The following is a 16,839-nucleotide window of genomic DNA, read 5'->3' on the forward strand; positions in this document are numbered from 1 at the left end:
TGGAAAAATCGAGTCATCATAGTCTAATTGCTGTTACTCTGTTTTGGTGAATTAGTTACTCCGTCGTTTCAGCTGGCTTGATGAACAGCCAGCGAACCGCCCATTGCGACGCCTGCATCCGCCGGCTCAAAATGCATCGCCTGACAGAGGAAATATTAGACAAACTTCATACCTGAATTTGAACATGGCTGTCGACTCATGCATCAATGCTAGGATATGAACAGCTTTTCGACAGCAATATTCATATTCGAGTATGAAGTTTGTTCAACACCTATTAATTGCGAAGGGCGCGGAACAACTGTCGGTCGGTGTGATATTGCTCCTTCGCCAACGCAAATCCAAGCGAGTGCGAGAGACACAGACGTCACTGACTCAAATGGAGGCATTGAGTTGGAGGCGCACGCGTGGCTAGTGTCAAGGGGTTGGCGAATAATCAAGCCGTCGGGAGAAAGTACTCTCAATTCTCCATGTTGTCAGCATTTCCCACGCGTCCCTTACCTTTCTTCTTCGTCTTCAGCTACACTTGCCCCGCTTGGAACTTTGCGCTTTTCCTCATGTCGTATCTACCTAGCGAGCGTCTTGCTAAGAGCGGCTGCCACGATCGCATCGCCGGGGTCTTGATCGCTTTGGCTTCCCCCAGCTAAGCCGTTCTTTGCCTAGCCCCCTCTGCGCTTTCGCTTGTTTTTTGCATCGGAGGAGTCGGACCAACGCTTTTCGGACAAGAAGGAGGATTACGTTCTTGGATTTCTCCCGCAGCTGACTGGTTGATCTCGCCAACCGACTGCGCGGAGCGTCGACAACCCACCCGACCGTCCGACCGTCCGACGCCTGAGTCTCAACCGCCGATGGCTTCAAGCCTCATTACTGCATCCGTTTTCTTGAGATAAAAGGAAGTTGCAGTGCATCGCTGTCACAACCTTCTCCGCAGCACATCAACAACTCACTCCAACCAAGCAGTTCCAAGAACTTCAAATTTCAAATCTCGCCATCTTTTCTATTCTACTTGTTCGAAACTCTTCTCCCTCCCGCTGGAAATACCATTGACTCCACTCACGATGGTCGCTTCAACCGACATCTTCCCCAGCCTTCTCAAGCCAACCACGAAGCCCTACCGCCTTCCTCAGATCAACACTGTACCTGTAAGCCTTTTTTTTTTTTGTTTTTTTTTTTTTTTACTCTCGATATGCAATTTTCCCTTCGATCACAGATGCTGACAATGGGCTGCAGCTGCTCATCAAGGACGGTTTCACTCTCACGACTCTCTTCTCCATCGGCGCCCTCATGCAGACAGCGCTCTTTCTCATTCTACCGACAAAATACGCCATCATTCCTTCCTCCGCTATCGCTCTCAACTCCATCATTTCAACCATCATCGGAACCCGCTCAAAGTCGGCCAACACTTACATGAACGGCGTCGTCCCGGGCCGTACCTCCGCACAGTTGCCGGACCCCACCACCGGCAAGATCCCCGCCACCCCGGCCGGTCGATCTCTGCTGGTCTTCCACCTTGGAGTCCGTTTCAACCATCCTCTCGGACTCCTCTCTCCCGGCGGTCGCGAGATCGGCGCATACCTTGACGCCATGAACAAGGACCTGAACCTTCGCGCCGACGAGTACGGACTCTACCACCTCTCTTCCTGGCAATCCCTCGAGGCCGAGCGCAACAACACGCTCATGTTCATCTACTACTTCAGAGACGTCGAGGGCCTCAACAAGTTCGCCCACGATCCCCTCCACCGCAAGACCTGGGACTGGTACAACAGCATCAGGGACCAGTTCGACCACATTGGTATCTTTCACGAGGGCTTCGTCACCGGCCCGCAGCAGTACGAGACCATCTACGGCAACATGAAGCCCACCCTCCTCGGCGCTGCGAGCCTCAAGTGCAAGAATGAGGAGACCAAGGAGGACGAGTGGGTCAACACTTTGGTCAACTGCGACAACTCGGCTCTGAGAAGCCAGTTCAAGCGCATGGGGAAGGCGTCGCGGCAGTTGGTGGAGTACGAGACCTGAATCGGCACAAGCTTGGTTTCAACCTTTATTATGTTCCAACATCATGATTGTTCATGAAATTGCTTAACGCGGCGTTTGGTGGGTTATGGCTAGGTATAGAAAGAGCTCGTTCTGAGGAGTGCTGCTCTTAGTACTGGTCGAGGAAGGAACGACCAGCAAGGCAAAGAAAGCAAATGACGAGTGTAGGTACAAATTTGTCCGCAAAAAAAAGTTCCAATCATGATATTGAAAGTCTCATTAAAGGGTTGTGACATACTCGTTGGTTTCGTGTAAAGCAAAGATTAAGCCCTGGTTCTTCTCCGTTGGTCGTTGATCATACCATTCATGACTTTCGGTGATGGTTACTAAGAGCAGTGATCAAAGGTGGAATCCCTTGCAATGCCGCCCAAGCCCAAAGTCCCAAGAAATACGCCAACCAAGATCGAAACAAAGTATCCGACATTCATACTCATTACTGCAAGCATTCTGTAATAATCAGCATCATTGCGCTGGGTTAGCTGGATGGACACTTACAGAAGGTAGCCTAGCAAGGCAATGACAACCTCATAAACCGCCCTCCCAAGCCTTATGTTGGCTTTCAATATCATGCCTCTTAGCCCATTATCAGGATGTAGTTGCCTCGTTGAGTTCGGTCTGGTTGGCATTTGATCTTTTCCAGTCTCCTCGTCGTCGTGCCCAACCACTAGTCTGCCTCTGGTGTCGTCGTGGCCTGCCCACACTGTCGCCTCGAGCCTCGGCTTGAAAGCAAGGAGAGCGCGAAGAATGATGGTAAAAACGATGAGAGTGAGACAAGTACCCGCATACTGCCCAGTGGTACGAGGTGTCCAGGTCTCAGAGAATAGACTGGTGGACATGGCTGTGTGGAAGACTACAGGCATAGTCATTAACGCGTCGCCGCTGTCGGAGTGGCTGTGGTTGTGCTCCGTCATATCCATTTTGAGCTGTTATTCCAGAGATATTTGTCTACAGTCAAGAGACAAAACGCCGACGTCGATACCGGATTTAAATAATTCTTTTCTGGTTCTGACCCCGAGAAACGGGTCGGTCGTTGCTGGGGCGGGCTTGGATGGTGGAGCCTTCGCTTGGCCCTCTAAGTTCAGCACCTGCGGCTTACAGGTTCCTTAGGCTCTTTAATAGAATGTGTTCTGCGTGAGCAAGTTATTGCCCCAGCTGACCCTCCCTGTAAGGCTGGCTTGCCAGTCAGCTCGCTTCAAAGCACATCGTCATCTCGCCCAACCTCGTGTCAAGCCCAATGTAACACGATCCAGGCACCGGACAAGTAATATCAAAACGCGTTCCTCTTTCAAATTTGAGAGCGTTATTTGTGGCCATCTGAGGCTCGTTTTCGTCAAACAGCCGTTGGAGGTCTGCTTTGTCGTCATTTCTGGCGTGGTGGGTCGTGAGGCAGATTGAGGGAGTTTCTCGGAAGTGTGGCTTGGCCTCCATGCTTTTGACCTAATCAGGAAGTACGTTATGAACCCTGAGAGACTATGTACACAGACTCCCTCCGACCGCTAGCAAGGTACAGTAAGTTCTTTCAGTTATTGTGTGGTGCTATGGACGTCAATTTCCCCCTGATTTGGCTGGCCTGATCGTTCATGCACGAGAGAAGCCGCACAAACCAATGTAATCAAGGCCCGCGATTCAGTATCCGGGCAGGTGTTATAAGACCCCCAATGGCTGACAATAAAACCGGTCTAACGTGAGGGAAATAGTATTGACGTTTTCTTGCGTCCGAATCAGTGTCTGCCGCAAGAGCGTGCAATCAGTCATCCATAATCCATCCGCTTCCAATTACCTGACATTATGATCTATTCTAGGCAAGCGCAAGCCGAGCTTCTCACTTCTGGCACCAGAAATATCGATGAGATGGATAACGGCCTGATCGTTATTAAGATTGCCAACAACATCCAGTCGTGGACAATATCAAAAGCAACAGCAACGAGCGTATCTACCAACGTCCCACTTCATGACCCTAGCTGAGGAGGACTCTTAAGACTCTGATATCAAGTTCGCGATCTATGAGACCCACTGCAAACGGTATGTCGATCCCCGGACCGCTGTCGAACTCGCCCGTGCCGTAACCCCGTTGCTCCACTTAGATGACAACGTACGCGTTTTCGAGGGGCGAGGACAGGGTTCCGCTGCACTCGCCTCGGGATTGATCTTTCCATTTGATTGAAAGATAGACGCCATAAGCGGGAGCAATAGGTTGCGGATCCATTGGTGTGACGGAGAGTCAATGGTCCTTTGCGGTGAGGGGAAGAAATCGCGCGAAGCTTTCTCTTGCCGCGCCCAAGAGACGGCCTTTTGAGGTTTGCTCACGGTTGGCACCAGATTTGGGTTGAATATTTCTGGTGGGAAGGGAGGAAAACGTCGAGAAACTTGGGGATATCGAGAGCATCTGTGAAGGGCCTATACCTTGGCATTTAAGAGAATGCGGGGCTGTGCATAGAAGTCCGTCTAAGGATGGCATCATTGATTTCTCACGTATATAAACAGCTTCATGAATCAATAGTATAGACGTGGCGGACTGCTTTGAAGGTGAAATCTACGCCGTAATGTTGTGTTGCTTCATCTGACCAGCAAGTATATCTCATTCTAGCAGCATGCTTCGTCTGGTTGATTCCTGCTTAAGACACCTTGCCCCGTGGGCTATAACGTCTTCAGAAAAAAAGAGCAGTCATGCAGTCTCCCGAGTGCGTTCTGCGCATAGGCCTGACAAACACCCGGTTCCACGTAACCAAGCTTCAAGTAAAACCCCCCGCGCAGGCGTGTCACTGGCCGTGTCTAGTAACATCATTGTCTTTCCGAGGCCATCGCGGGCGAACGTTTCGGCAAGATCCATGAGCTTCCGGCCGATACCGCCCCCTCTCTGAGCCGGGTGAACAAGGAGTTTGCGGACCTCGATCTTGTGCTTATGCGTCTCTTTGGGATTCTGCCCGAGCTGAAAGGTCGCTAAAGTATTATTGTCGTTTGATTTGGCAGAATCCTTGACGACGAAGAGATAGACCAAAGGGTCGGTTCCTGAGATGTCTGACGAGAGCGATGTCCAATAGGCGGAAGCGTCCTCTTCAGACAGCGGTGCCCGAAAGCCAATTGAGGATGTTTCAGGTACCAGATTGACGAATAATCGGAGTAGATCAGAGAGTGAGGGTGTCCAGAATTCCAATGCTTCAGTCGATATGATCTGGCTAACAACTACCCCTCCGGGTAGTGAATAGTCCGCCAGACCATTACGCGACTTATATGGTTGCACCATCTCGTGTTGAGGACAGCCAACAGCCAACAGCCAAGCTGATCATTCGATGGGCAAAAATGGCTCATTGGAAGACACAAGATTTCAAATGAGTGAATTTTCCTTGGTCTCCGTGAATTGGATATGACCGATGGGGCACCGTTTTGTGTGGTCTAAGAGTGAGTCATTGGGCATCGTCGTCAGTAACGGCGGCCGATAGTGATGAAGCTAGTGTGGCCAAAACGCGGAATTTCGGTATTTTACTGCCCAGATAGCACGCTCCAAAATATCCACATCGTAATTCCAGCTTGACAATCAGTTGATTGACTCTCGCAACATACAAACACTCTTTGTTTTGATTCAAGATCGTACGCCATTGAAATCATCGGAACGACACCCACAAAAGACAAAAGTTGTGTGAAGCCTTCGATTCATAGGAGGCAAAACTGCCGTGGACTCGAAGACTCATAAGATTATGATGCCTGGTAGCTTTTCCCAGATTCATCTGCGCTGATTTTCAAATCAATTTTGGCGGAGACGTCCGAATCTTCCTTATTGTGACATTGAGGTAGGCTGGCAAATGATTACTCAGTTGGTCTCATTGTCAATATTTTATTAGTTTGGAAGGCGTTGTCGATCTAATCGCGCGTTTTCAAGTCCGAAGTGTTATGTGTCCTGCGCCTTGGCGACCGCAATCATGATGCTCTCACTAGGTAGTTGAGGTCTAGCTAAGGCACGTTTAGGCTTGGCGCAGCGAGAGAACCAAGGCCCCGGTCGCAGACTTGTGTCATAATCCGGGGAAGAGTCTAGATTGACTTGTAACTCAAGTGTGAAGAGAATATATGCACGCATTATCACCAATGAAAACGGACTAGATATTTTGTACAGGCGGAGCCACGTTTGTGGAGCTCAGGAATATATATTCCGTAGTTTAGCGAGCTCAGGGCGTTACCAAGCGTTTGTTGAACGGTCTTTGTTTCATCATTGGGTACGACCAAACAGATCATGCCCAATCCCGCGTGGGCATCCCACCGGCGTGGGAGCGTAGTTTGCTTATAAAGCCATAGCCCTCTCCCTGGCAATAGTATTGAATCCGCGGTTATTCCCCACTGCAAGACGCTGAAGGGAGTTGCATGAGGCCTCGGTTGATCCGTAAAGAAAGACCGGCGGCTACGGAGTTGGTCCGTTCGCCGGCTTGGTAATCCTCTCTACCCGTACTAGACGGCAGTGGTCGGTGGAGAATCGACAGACTCTTGTAGTCGAAGGAGTCGGTTGAAAGCCTGGCATGGTGAAGGCTCCGCATATGAGATGTGTCGGGCCTTCGGGTACATAGTTTCGTGCGACCAAGTTTCCACTTTTGGGATAACTTGAACCTCGTCGATTAGTTAACAGCTCCAACGGTAGTCACAATGGTTGCCACGATGTATGGTATAAATAAGTTTCCACCCTGCAGCAGTCAAAAATTTTTACAATCGGATTCGCATTAGACTCACTCACCGAGAGCGTTGTTTCACGATCACACATTTATACTCTCAAACCTTCGGAGAATAGAATCATTCACCATGTCTGTATACCACACCCATCGCATCACTCAATCTCAACCCGGCGTAAAAGCCGAAGAGGGGCGATTCAATGAGGCTGCCGACAATTGCTCGTTCTTCTCTCCCAAGCAAGACCCTCGCCCGGGCAGTGCTGTTGACCCACAGCCTTCCGGAGAGCCTATTCCCAAGCTTTTCACCCCATTGAAAATTCGAGGCGCCACCCTCCAGAATCGCATATGGGTCAGTCCCATGTGCCAGTACAGCGCTCATGAGGGCTTCCACACCCCTTGGCACATTACTCACTACGGAGGTATGGCCCAGCGCGGAGTAAGTAACCCATCACATAACGTTCAAAGGATGAGGAGACTAACGCTCCCAAAGCCTGGCCTCATGATGGTCGAAGCTACAGCCGTGCAGGCCAACGGCCGCATCACACCGGAAGACTCTGGCATCTGGCTCGATGCCCATGTTGAGACTCTGAAGAAACACGTCGAGTTCGCTCACAGCCAAAACCAACTCATCGCCATTCAATTGGCATACGCCGGGAGGAAAGCATCAACTCTTGCTCCCTGGTTAGGCTTCGAGACACTTGCTGGTCAAGAGGCTGGAGGCTGGCCTCAAGACGTGGTCGGTCCGAGTGATCTTGCCTGGTCCGACAAGCACGCCACTCCCCGGGAGATGACTATCGCCTAGATAGACCAACTGAAGCAAGATTTTGTCAAGGGTGCCTACCGCTCTCTTCATGCCGGCTTCGATGTGATTGAGCTTCATTTTGCGCATGGCTATCTCATCTCCAGCTTCCTTTCTCCAGCGAGCAACAAGCGCACAGATCAATACGGCGGTTCGTTCGAGAACCGCACTCGTCTCGCCATCGAGCTCGTCGATGCTGTTCGGGAGGTGATTCCCAAGGACATGCCACTCTTTGTACGAATCAGTGCCACCGACTGGCTTGATACCAACCCGGAGTGGGACGGCCCAAGCTGGACCGTCGACGAGAGTGTGAAGCTGGCTCAAATCTTTGCGGATCACGGGGTAGACGTACTCGATGTGTCCACTGGCGGCAATCATTCTCAACAGAAGATTGTTGCCAGCGCTGGCTTCCAAGCACCCATGGCCAAGAAGATCAAAGCGGCTATTGGAGATAAGATGCTTGTCAGCGCTGTGGGTATTATCAGAGACGGCAACCTCGCCGAGAAGCTGATCACGGGCTCCAATGAGGAAGGGGACAGTCCGTTGGACTTGATTGCTGCCGGTCGAGGTTTCCAAAAGAACCCAGGTCTTGTGTGGCAATGGGCTGATGATTTGGGTGTTGATATCCATGTTGCAAAGCAGATTGGGTGGGGTTTCAAGGCAAGAGTCAAGAAAGTGCCGAAGAAGCCTGAGATGCTTCCGTATGAGGACTAAAGTCTGAGGATTTATAGTGTCCTCATACTTTACCCAGAGGCCTATATGGATGTCATACGTAGACATATAACATTTGGCATGGAAGTCCAAGAAATCCCCTCATCAACAACGAATCAAGGGCTCCATGTAGGACCGCAGAGAACATTTCTGCCTCTGATATAATGAAACCAACTAAGTTGAGTGCAGCAAGCTATTCCGAGACTCCGAGTAAGCATTCTAGATACTCGTGAGCCACGCCTGATCGCTTTTGTATGCATCTGAAACGTTTGTCAGCACCACTCAAGTACCGAGCCAAACGGCTGTTGCCCCATCGAGACTGCCGGCATTGCCGTCATGTATAGGCTGACCAGGTGTGCAATGCGATCGTCATGCTTCAGAAATCTGGCGTTGAGAATAAGCAATACAGGTAAGCAGCCTCATATTTACTCCGCTGTTCTTCGGAAATCGAGTTCTCCATTGGTACACTTTTTTTTGGGTCTGAACTGAGACGCCGATCTACATCCTAAGGTAGTGCTCTATGTACTGTGCAGGATTACGGGAAGCTCATTCGCGGAGTTACGTGAGCTATTTGATGGACGGTCTCCGCTTGGAAATTTGCCGACACGAGGACCCATGTTCGGAAGGTGTGCATGAGATTTAAATCACTCGACGCAGGAAGACATACGAGTGCAGCATTGCTCGGTGGATTTGGCGTCACAGTATGACTGTGCATTTGCTCTCAGAGGGCCCAGCCAGTGCAACGTGGAAGTCGATAACAAAGCAAGGGCTGGTGGCGGTAAGCATCACGATCTGCTCCAGCTGCGTTGTGAATGTGCCGATCACAAAACGAATACAAATTGTCGAGTATGACAAGTGGCTCAAGTCTTACCAGAGAAGGCCAAAATTCAGTCAGTTCAATGGCTCTTCAGACTAGGTACCAATGGGATCCAATATTGCGGGGGAAGGGTGAAGACGCACTCGTAACTGGGGACACTAGCGTCGTCATCTGGTCGAATTGTCGCTAAGCCAGATGATCCTGTTTAACCAAAGTACCCGTTATACCCGTAAAGAACACATCAACCCCCTGGTCTGACGTGAGATCGTCTAAGCACTTATTTCACACAAGCTTCGGGTTGCATATGTTCTCTCTATTGATCTAACCTGGCAGAAAAAAAGAGTGGAAAGCTTGACACATGGCCTTTCACCCCCTGTCCCTTTTCAAAGATATATTTTAAATGGCCCCCAAGACTTGCCATGGAGAAAGACCCCAAATGAAACTGTCTATTTGCAGGCACTTCATCTAGCATTCTTTGTAGCAATCAGTCACTATGGGTAGCCAAGTTGAGCAACGCTTGATTCCTCAGGCCCTTGCAGACGCATTGGCAGAAAAGCCTGACCGCACCTGGGTGTCATACGCCATCAGCAACAACATAGCACAGGATGGATTTCGCAACATCACCATCCGTCAACTCGCAACTGCTGTTGATCGACTAGCCTGGTACATCGACGACAATATCGGCAAAAGCAGCGATTTCGAGACTGTCATGTACTATGGTCTCGCTGATGTGAGGTACATCATTACCCTCATTGCTGGCATCAAAACCGGGCACAGCGTCCTTTTCTGCTCCCACTTCAACAGCCAGATCTTCAACCTTCACCTCTGCAAAAAGACCAATTGCCACACTGTCATGCGAACGGAGGGAGTAGAAGTAGTGATTGACTCCCTTGTACAAGAAAGGCCAATGAAAGTCTTCCAAGTTCCAAGTCTCGATACCCTTATGGAGGAAGGCAATCCGCCAAAGCCCTACCCCTACACAAAGTCCTGGAGAGAAGCTTGCGACGACCCCATATCTATCGGCCACTCTTCGGGAACTACAGGTCTTCCTAAGCCAATTGTCTGGACCAACCGGTCCTACAGCGTCTGCGAACTGCACCAGGTTGTTCCAGACCTGGATGGCCACCCGCCCTACGCCAAGTTGCTGCTCGAGTCGACCAGCGTTTACCAAACCCAACCGATATATCACCCGTTCGGTCTTTTCACTGGAGTGACTGATCCCCTTTATCGGGAGAAGAAGATGGTGCTGGGGCCCATCGTCAACGGTCCGACTCCGCCTGCCATCCTTGAGCAGGTGATTGAGCACGCCGATATCGATAGTCTCAGTGGCGTTCCTATCTACCTGGAGATGATTGCAAAGTCGCCAAAACTCTTGGATTTGGTCGAAAAGAAACTCAAATACATCTTCTTTGCTGGGGGTGCGCTCAGCAAGCCTGCAGGCGATGCACTGTCTGCTAGGGTCCGCCTCCAGAGTTTCTACGGGGCTACCGAGGCAGGACCTGCATTTGGTCACATACCAGACCGTGAAGACTGGGCTTGGTTGTTGTTGAACGACAAGGAAAGTGGCCTCAAATGGGAGCCGCGCGAAATCAAAGGGACAGACGGCGTATATGAGTTGGTCTACGTGAAGAGTCCTTACACGGAGAAGCGTCAGCACGTCTGGTGGCACACCAATAGCCAAGATGTACACCACAGCAACGACCTCTTCACCAAGCACCCGACAAAAGCGCATCACTGGAAATTTTACTCTCGAGCGGATGACATGATTGTAACCAAGTTTGGGTGGAATGTCAACCCTGTAGTTATGGAAAGAGAGATCGAAAGGCATCCGGCTGTGAAGTATGCAGTCGTTGGAGGTATTGGAAAGCGGACTGTCTGCGCAGTAATACAGCTTGTTGACGATGAGTCTGTATTGCCTGACGACCCCCTGCAAAGCATTTTGCCCATGGTCGAGAGAGGCAACACCATCATGGATACCGCGGGGCAATTGGCCAAGGAGAAGATCATTTTTGGCACAAAAGAAAAGCCTTTTCCATTGGCTGGTAAAGGTAATGTTCAGAGATCAGCGGTTTTGAAGTTGTATGAGCCAGAGATTGAAGACATGTATGTGCGCGTTGGGGATTAGCCCACGCCTGGTAGCAGAAGGGCGGCATCAGATGGCTCGCCGCGCCGGTTACCACTTGTCAGTAACAACCACGAATCAATCAAGTTCAGGCATGCTTCGCAATGATTTCTCCACACTAAAACATTCGAACTCCTGAAACACACCGACTGATGCAAAACAAGAAATTTACATGCTGATTGGTTGATGGGCGCAGCTCAATGTGGCTTAGCCTAGGCAGCCGCCCTGCACTCAGCTGATGGCTGACGTGCGGCTGGATGCACTGATCGATCTTCTCGCCTTCAAGTCTTCATTGGCTTGGGATGAAGCTTCATTGACACGGCCTTATACTGCGTTACTCCTTCCTTTTTGCCTACTCGCACTAGAAGTGGGAGACCCAGACACCTCATCAGTGCATCATGTCTTTCACAACGATGCCGTGTGAGCTCGTAGCATCCATCCTCGGGAGTCTGGATGACCTTCAGTCTCTAACCGCAGCGTTGCTAACTTGCCGTCACATCTATAACTCGTTCAATCAAATCCATGGAATCGACATTGCGATTCTACGACAACAGATAACACCAGCCCTGCTCCCTTACGCCGTGGCTGTCATAGAGGCATCTCGTTTCCGTCTTCACCACCCCCGCGAAATCGAAAGCGAAGCAGTGCGCGACCTAGTCGACACTCTGTATGACAAACGATCCCTTTTAGGTAGCCGCATGCAGGCAATGTCAGTTGCCCATCGACAAGAGATGTCAAAAAGGCACCAAGCGATTGTTGAATTTACCTCCAGCTTTGCCGCTAAGTCTTGGGGACGCCTCCACTCAGACCAGCTCCAAGTTATCACACAACCAAATTTGTCAGTTGAGGAACGTTACAACTTCTGCCGAGCGTTTTATCGCCTCGAGCTATTCTACACCCTCTTCAGGAATATGTACAAAGATCACAGGGAACCCTTGGGCAATACAGCACACGTCAAGTTCTTTTCAAGGAACCCACCTTGGGAAAATGAACAGATTGGCTCTGTCGCAGAATTCTTGGAATCGAGGTTTGCCGAGGGTATGTTTCTCGCGATTGACAGGGAACCAAGGTCTGATTTCGCGTTGAAGCCAGCACTGATGTTATCGCCCACGACGTCCTCATTGGTGAACTGAACGTCGACTACCTTCACCGTGGCAGGAGAAATGACGAAAGACAAATCTGGGTGAGTTGTTGTACTCCAATAATAACGTCTTTGCACACTGCACATAGGCTCACCCGAACAACAGATGGCAGAAGGAATCCTTTTCCTCCGGCGTCTGGTGAAATCGGATTCTTCATACCAAACCAGGAACAAGATACTAAGATCTAGCTCCAGGATAGGCTGGGCCAACTGTCCAGGGGCACTGTTCGACGTACTTCGTGCCTACTGCAATGACGACTCTAGATCAGAAGGCCGCGATGAAGGTGACTTGCTATCGATTGTGTTTAGTCGCGGCCTGGACGAAGAAGTCGACAAAGGACCATGTGAAGCCTGGTATGCAGCGCATAAAAGCCAGCCGGTTGGTTCTTGGCTGATGCTCGACCATAATGATTGGCTTCGGGACCGGGCTTACGTTCTGTGGGACTGGAAACGCATACAGCAGCATCAACTACTGAAGCTCTTCGAATCCGTTCCAGATGGACAGATGCATCGTCCAGAGCCGACGACCGCCGAACTTGAGGCCATGAGTGCCTCCTTTGTCGTTCGGGAAACGATATTTGAGAATGGGAGCCTTGGGTATTGGACGGGGAATGGTCATGAAGTGTTGTAGCAAGTTTATCCTGACGACAAGGACTGCTGGAGCAAAGGCACCGGAAATTGTGTTCCAAAAATACTACATTTGATCGGCTACATGATCTCTATTGATGCATGCTACAACGAACCTAGCTGAGGGCAAAGCATCTCTCAGAACTGGCCTCGTTATTACCCCACCAATAAGGCATCGTGACAATCTTTCCTGCGCCGAAGAACAAAAAGGTCAACAACATGTTGAAGTTAAAGCCTGCGTCAAAGGCTGCCGCCAGAATGTAGTTCCATCGAGCCCTGTAAATATGACGTTAGCAACTTTGTGACGCGAGAACGGTCAAATATCACGTTGGGTCACTTACCAAAGATCGTAGCGATATCTGTATGCCCAGAACATGACGACAAATCCACCGATGAAACTGCTGAAGTATCCAGTGCTGATGTTGCCGTAAAAGCTAGCCATGGTGGAAAAGAAAATGGTCGAGTTCCACAGCTGGAACTTGGCCCGCGGAAAGAAGCGGTGCAGGACGAAGATCAGGACCGGGACGAAGGCGCCAACGAGGAAGCCATAGGGAAGAACCTTGTAGATGTGTTGTTGGAAGAGGCGACGAGGGCCGATGAGCACGTACTGGACACCCATAGTGAGGTTGGACGTAAGAGACTGCGCAGTCCACTGATGAGCAGGGTCTTCCTTGGCGCCAGTGAGGTAGTCGAACTTGGTGTCAAGCACCCAGCGGACGACGGCATAGTTGATCGGGACGCCCAAGAAGCTTCCGAATACTTGAGAGAAGAAGACAGTCTTGGGTGGCAAATGCATGTAGTGGCCGATCTTCATATCTTGCAGGTTCAATTGCGCGCGGTACCAGGCGTTTCCAGCAATAGCACCGTAGGCGGAAGCTCCGGTCGGGTTCTTGAAACCGCTGACAGAGTTGACCATGAGGCCGTATAATAGCTCGTTGACTTTGCTCCGTCAGTTTTTGTTACGTGATCATCAAGATGGAAGGGACTTCAACATACCAGTGCCAATTGCCAGTTGGAAGTTTGACAAGGCGTACAGGTATCCCAATGGAACAACCAGAATGGCTCCAGTGCCAATGGCGACGAAGTAAGTCCAGACCGGGATGAACATCTGACCAGTTGCAGTAATAATAACTAGAGAGATGAAGGAAGCGGCAAACAAGGCCAAGAACCACCACATGGGGACCTCCTTGTATGAGCGCTGGAGGATACTGAGTTGATCGTTGTATTGGGTGCTGATCTCAGCTCCGCTCTTGCTGCGCTGGCGCAACTTCTCGAGACTGGCTTTGATGGTCTTAAAGCCGAAGAGCCCAGCCCACACCAATGCCGACGTGTAGCTTGCGTAATCGAAAAACATGGTCCAGAGAACGTGAGTACTAATGAACGGGGGTCCAAGTTCCTGATAAGCTGTCTCATTGAACGACACGTCCGCAGTGAGCAAGGAAGTGGTTGGGTATGATGTTCCGTTCTCGAGGAACAGACGGTTGGACATGAGGTGCTTATTCCACTCTCCAAGATGGCCGAACTTGGCAGCGGGGATCAGAATCCAGGCGCTACAAGCGAAGCCCAGGAACATGACGACTTGGGTCCACCAAGGGGTCAAGAATAAGCTTGCGCTGCTCGAGATGTTGGACCAGTCGAGGGACAGGTTGAGCATTCCCATTCCACCGAAACCGGCACCGACGAAGTTCGCGGTCTCATTGTTGGGCGCAACCCAACAGAGGAAGGCCAAAGAGCCAAGCATCGGGAAGACATACTCCGGCAGGAATTGCCAGAGGGTCATGCCGGCCAGAGCGAGGAAGAAGACTCTAGTCTGCTTGCGAGAGGCTGCAGTGGGGTTCTCGCGCTGCTTCTTTTGCGTCTCGAAAAGAGCAGTTTGGCAGAGACTAAGTCGAAGTCAGTCAAATGCTTGGACACAGAATTTGTCCCGGTACGCAATGCGCAATAGCAACTGATACCAAAGACAAATTATTTGAAGGAGCAGGAACTTACGCAGTAAACCACGGGAACTGGGGATCGTAAATCAGAAATTGTCGAGCGAGAGCCGCGAAAGAGTAGCCCGTCCAGACAATGCCCCACATGAAGAAGATGGCAGCCGCCGGGTTGATGCGGGAATTGAAGTAGAGCTCGGCCATCGCAACCGGGGTGTAGCCCAGGTTGTAAGTCGCTCCAGATGCGGCAGAAATGGTGACGAGAACATGCTCTTTGACGCTAAATGGTCCGGGGTTAAGGTTGAAGCCGTATCCAAATGGCAGCTTGACTTGCCATGCGGGCAGAACCTTGGCGAGCCAAACACCGGCATAGCTGGAAGCGATCTGCACGAAAAAGACGGAGTACGGCGCGTAGGTGGTACGGAAATGGCTCATCATACTCAGGAACGCTCCGGGAATAACAAAGATGATGGTAAGCACAAAGTAGCGGAAGGTGAGTGTCGGCAGTTCGGGGTCATCCGACAGGCTCACGATGCGGCGGACGTATGGCGGGATGTCCTGCAATCGCGGGTCATCTTCGTCAAATGCTACCTCGGATCCGTTCGCTTGCGTCGTAAAAACAAAAGGCGGCTTCTCCATGTCGCCCTCCGTGAAGGGAGCGGCGCGCTCGCTGGACGTCTTCTCAGGCGTACCATCGCGGGGAGACTCGGCGGAGATGGCGTCGTTGCCGGAGGTCTTGGGCTCGCTAGCGGCCGTTGGCTGTGTGGTGGTTGAGGGAGACATGGCAGATGTCGTTCAAGCGGCTGATCGCCAAGATTCTTGGAAAAGCACGCCACACGGAAGCCAAGTCGGCCAAGCCTGGGGGACACAAGCTTTTCTCCCGAAAGCAACCCTGGCTGCCTGATGCATCTTATATCGAGGACCGAACATGTTCGGCCGCAGGTCTTGCAGACACCGAACAGCTTCCAGATTTGGGAGGTGACCTGGAACGGTTAGACGCAGTGGATCTCTGCGATGGTGTCATCGGCGTTTTTCATGTTTATATTGCCTGCGTCGCGCGATGGCACGACCTCGCCCGGATCTGCGGCTCGGGTTTTTGGCTTTAGGGCTCTTGACTGGTGTGGCGGGGTCACATTGAAGTCGGGCCTACGTGGGATGGCCGGGGATGTCGACGATGGATCGTGTTCCTCCAAAAAGTTCCTCCTCGGGTTCAACCGCCTCAATCACGACTCGTTCTTTGATCATGCCCTCGATTGCGAATTCACTCAGGGTGCGGGTGGCAAAGGCAAAGTCTCGCTCACGTTGGTGAGCTTTCTCATCAAAGTCGTACATAAAAGCAATTGCGCCATCGGCAAAAGTGCCCTCCATCGAGTCAGGATCAACCTCGCACACCCACCGCCGCTAAACGGTTTAAACGAGATGGGTACAGTGGGACACGGTCTCTGAGCAATGCCTTCTGATTGGGGCCTTAACTTCAAATTTTCCATTTTCCACGCGTCTTCGGCGCGCTTTAGCGCTGCTCGGATCCGACCTCTTACTCGTTGTACGCCTGGTTCATTGCGCGCCTTCAAGTTCTGGATCCGGTGAAGATGGGCACGCTGCCGGTGTTAACCGAAACTCGATGATACCTTGTTGCATTACCGAATCCGGCACAGACTTGATGAATGGTAGGGCAATCGGTTTGCCCCCAGCTTATTTTCCTCCTCGAAGGAGGATTCTCATATGATATCCATTAGCAAACACTCAGCAGTCTCCGCGTGAGGTCAACCGAGACTTCCTGGCTGGCACTGGGGTCAGGCATACATACACAGTACTTGTGCAGAGATTCGAATTCCAGTTAGGATCATAACATTAAACCCGATCTATAGTAGCAAACTTGAATGCATCCTTTCACATTAGCCTCACTCATGTCAAATGCTGACTGCAGTCTGCAGGGCTGTTGTGGATGGCGATGCAGTGGTGTGATCGACCAGCCGCTGACATGTGTGACTGAACAGGGATTGGCAAGCCG

At 51.0% G+C, this 16,839-nt stretch overlaps 5 protein-coding genes across 5 annotated transcripts; 3 read left to right on the forward strand and 2 right to left on the reverse strand.

Annotated features, from left to right (window-relative positions):
* Positions 1–1,055: 1,055 nt before the first annotated feature.
* Positions 1,056–2,013, forward strand: CGCA056_v005961 (Monooxygenase; the record flags this gene model as incomplete). Its single annotated transcript, XM_037321212.1, has 2 exons — positions 1,056–1,139; positions 1,228–2,013. The coding sequence occupies 2 exons, from the start codon at positions 1,056–1,058 to the stop codon at positions 2,011–2,013; spliced, it is 870 nt and encodes a 289-aa protein (XP_037180340.1).
* A 2,777-nt stretch (positions 2,014–4,790) lies between these two features.
* On the reverse strand, positions 4,791–5,275 carry CGCA056_v005962 (uncharacterized protein; the record flags this gene model as incomplete). Its single annotated transcript, XM_037321213.1, has 2 exons — positions 4,791–4,844; positions 4,919–5,275. The coding sequence occupies 2 exons, from the start codon at positions 5,273–5,275 to the stop codon at positions 4,791–4,793; spliced, it is 411 nt and encodes a 136-aa protein (XP_037179623.1).
* Positions 5,276–6,813: 1,538 nt separating this feature from the next.
* Positions 6,814–8,196, forward strand: afvA-1 (NADPH dehydrogenase afvA; the record flags this gene model as incomplete). The annotated part of the gene is made up of 3 exons (XM_037321214.1): positions 6,814–7,119; positions 7,174–7,419; positions 7,486–8,196. 3 exons carry the CDS (start codon positions 6,814–6,816, stop codon positions 8,194–8,196), a joined length of 1,263 nt encoding a protein of 420 aa, XP_037179622.1.
* A 1,307-nt stretch (positions 8,197–9,503) lies between these two features.
* Positions 9,504–11,135, forward strand: FUB8-8 (Non-canonical non-ribosomal peptide synthetase FUB8; the record flags this gene model as incomplete). The annotated part of the gene is made up of 1 exon (XM_037321215.1): positions 9,504–11,135. One exon carries the CDS (start codon positions 9,504–9,506, stop codon positions 11,133–11,135), a length of 1,632 nt encoding a protein of 543 aa, XP_037179621.1.
* Positions 11,136–13,016: 1,881 nt separating this feature from the next.
* On the reverse strand, positions 13,017–15,611 carry OPT8-1 (Oligopeptide transporter 8; the record flags this gene model as incomplete). Its single annotated transcript, XM_037321216.1, has 4 exons — positions 13,017–13,176; positions 13,242–13,839; positions 13,897–14,783; positions 14,890–15,611. 4 exons carry the CDS (start codon positions 15,609–15,611, stop codon positions 13,017–13,019), a joined length of 2,367 nt encoding a protein of 788 aa, XP_037179620.1.
* Between the last annotated feature and the right edge of the window lie 1,228 nt (positions 15,612–16,839).

This window comes from Colletotrichum aenigma, assembly GCF_013390185.1.
Source record: "Colletotrichum aenigma strain Cg56 chromosome Unknown KSG_Cg56_contig04, whole genome shotgun sequence".
NCBI classification, from domain to species: domain Eukaryota; kingdom Fungi; phylum Ascomycota; class Sordariomycetes; order Glomerellales; family Glomerellaceae; genus Colletotrichum; species Colletotrichum aenigma.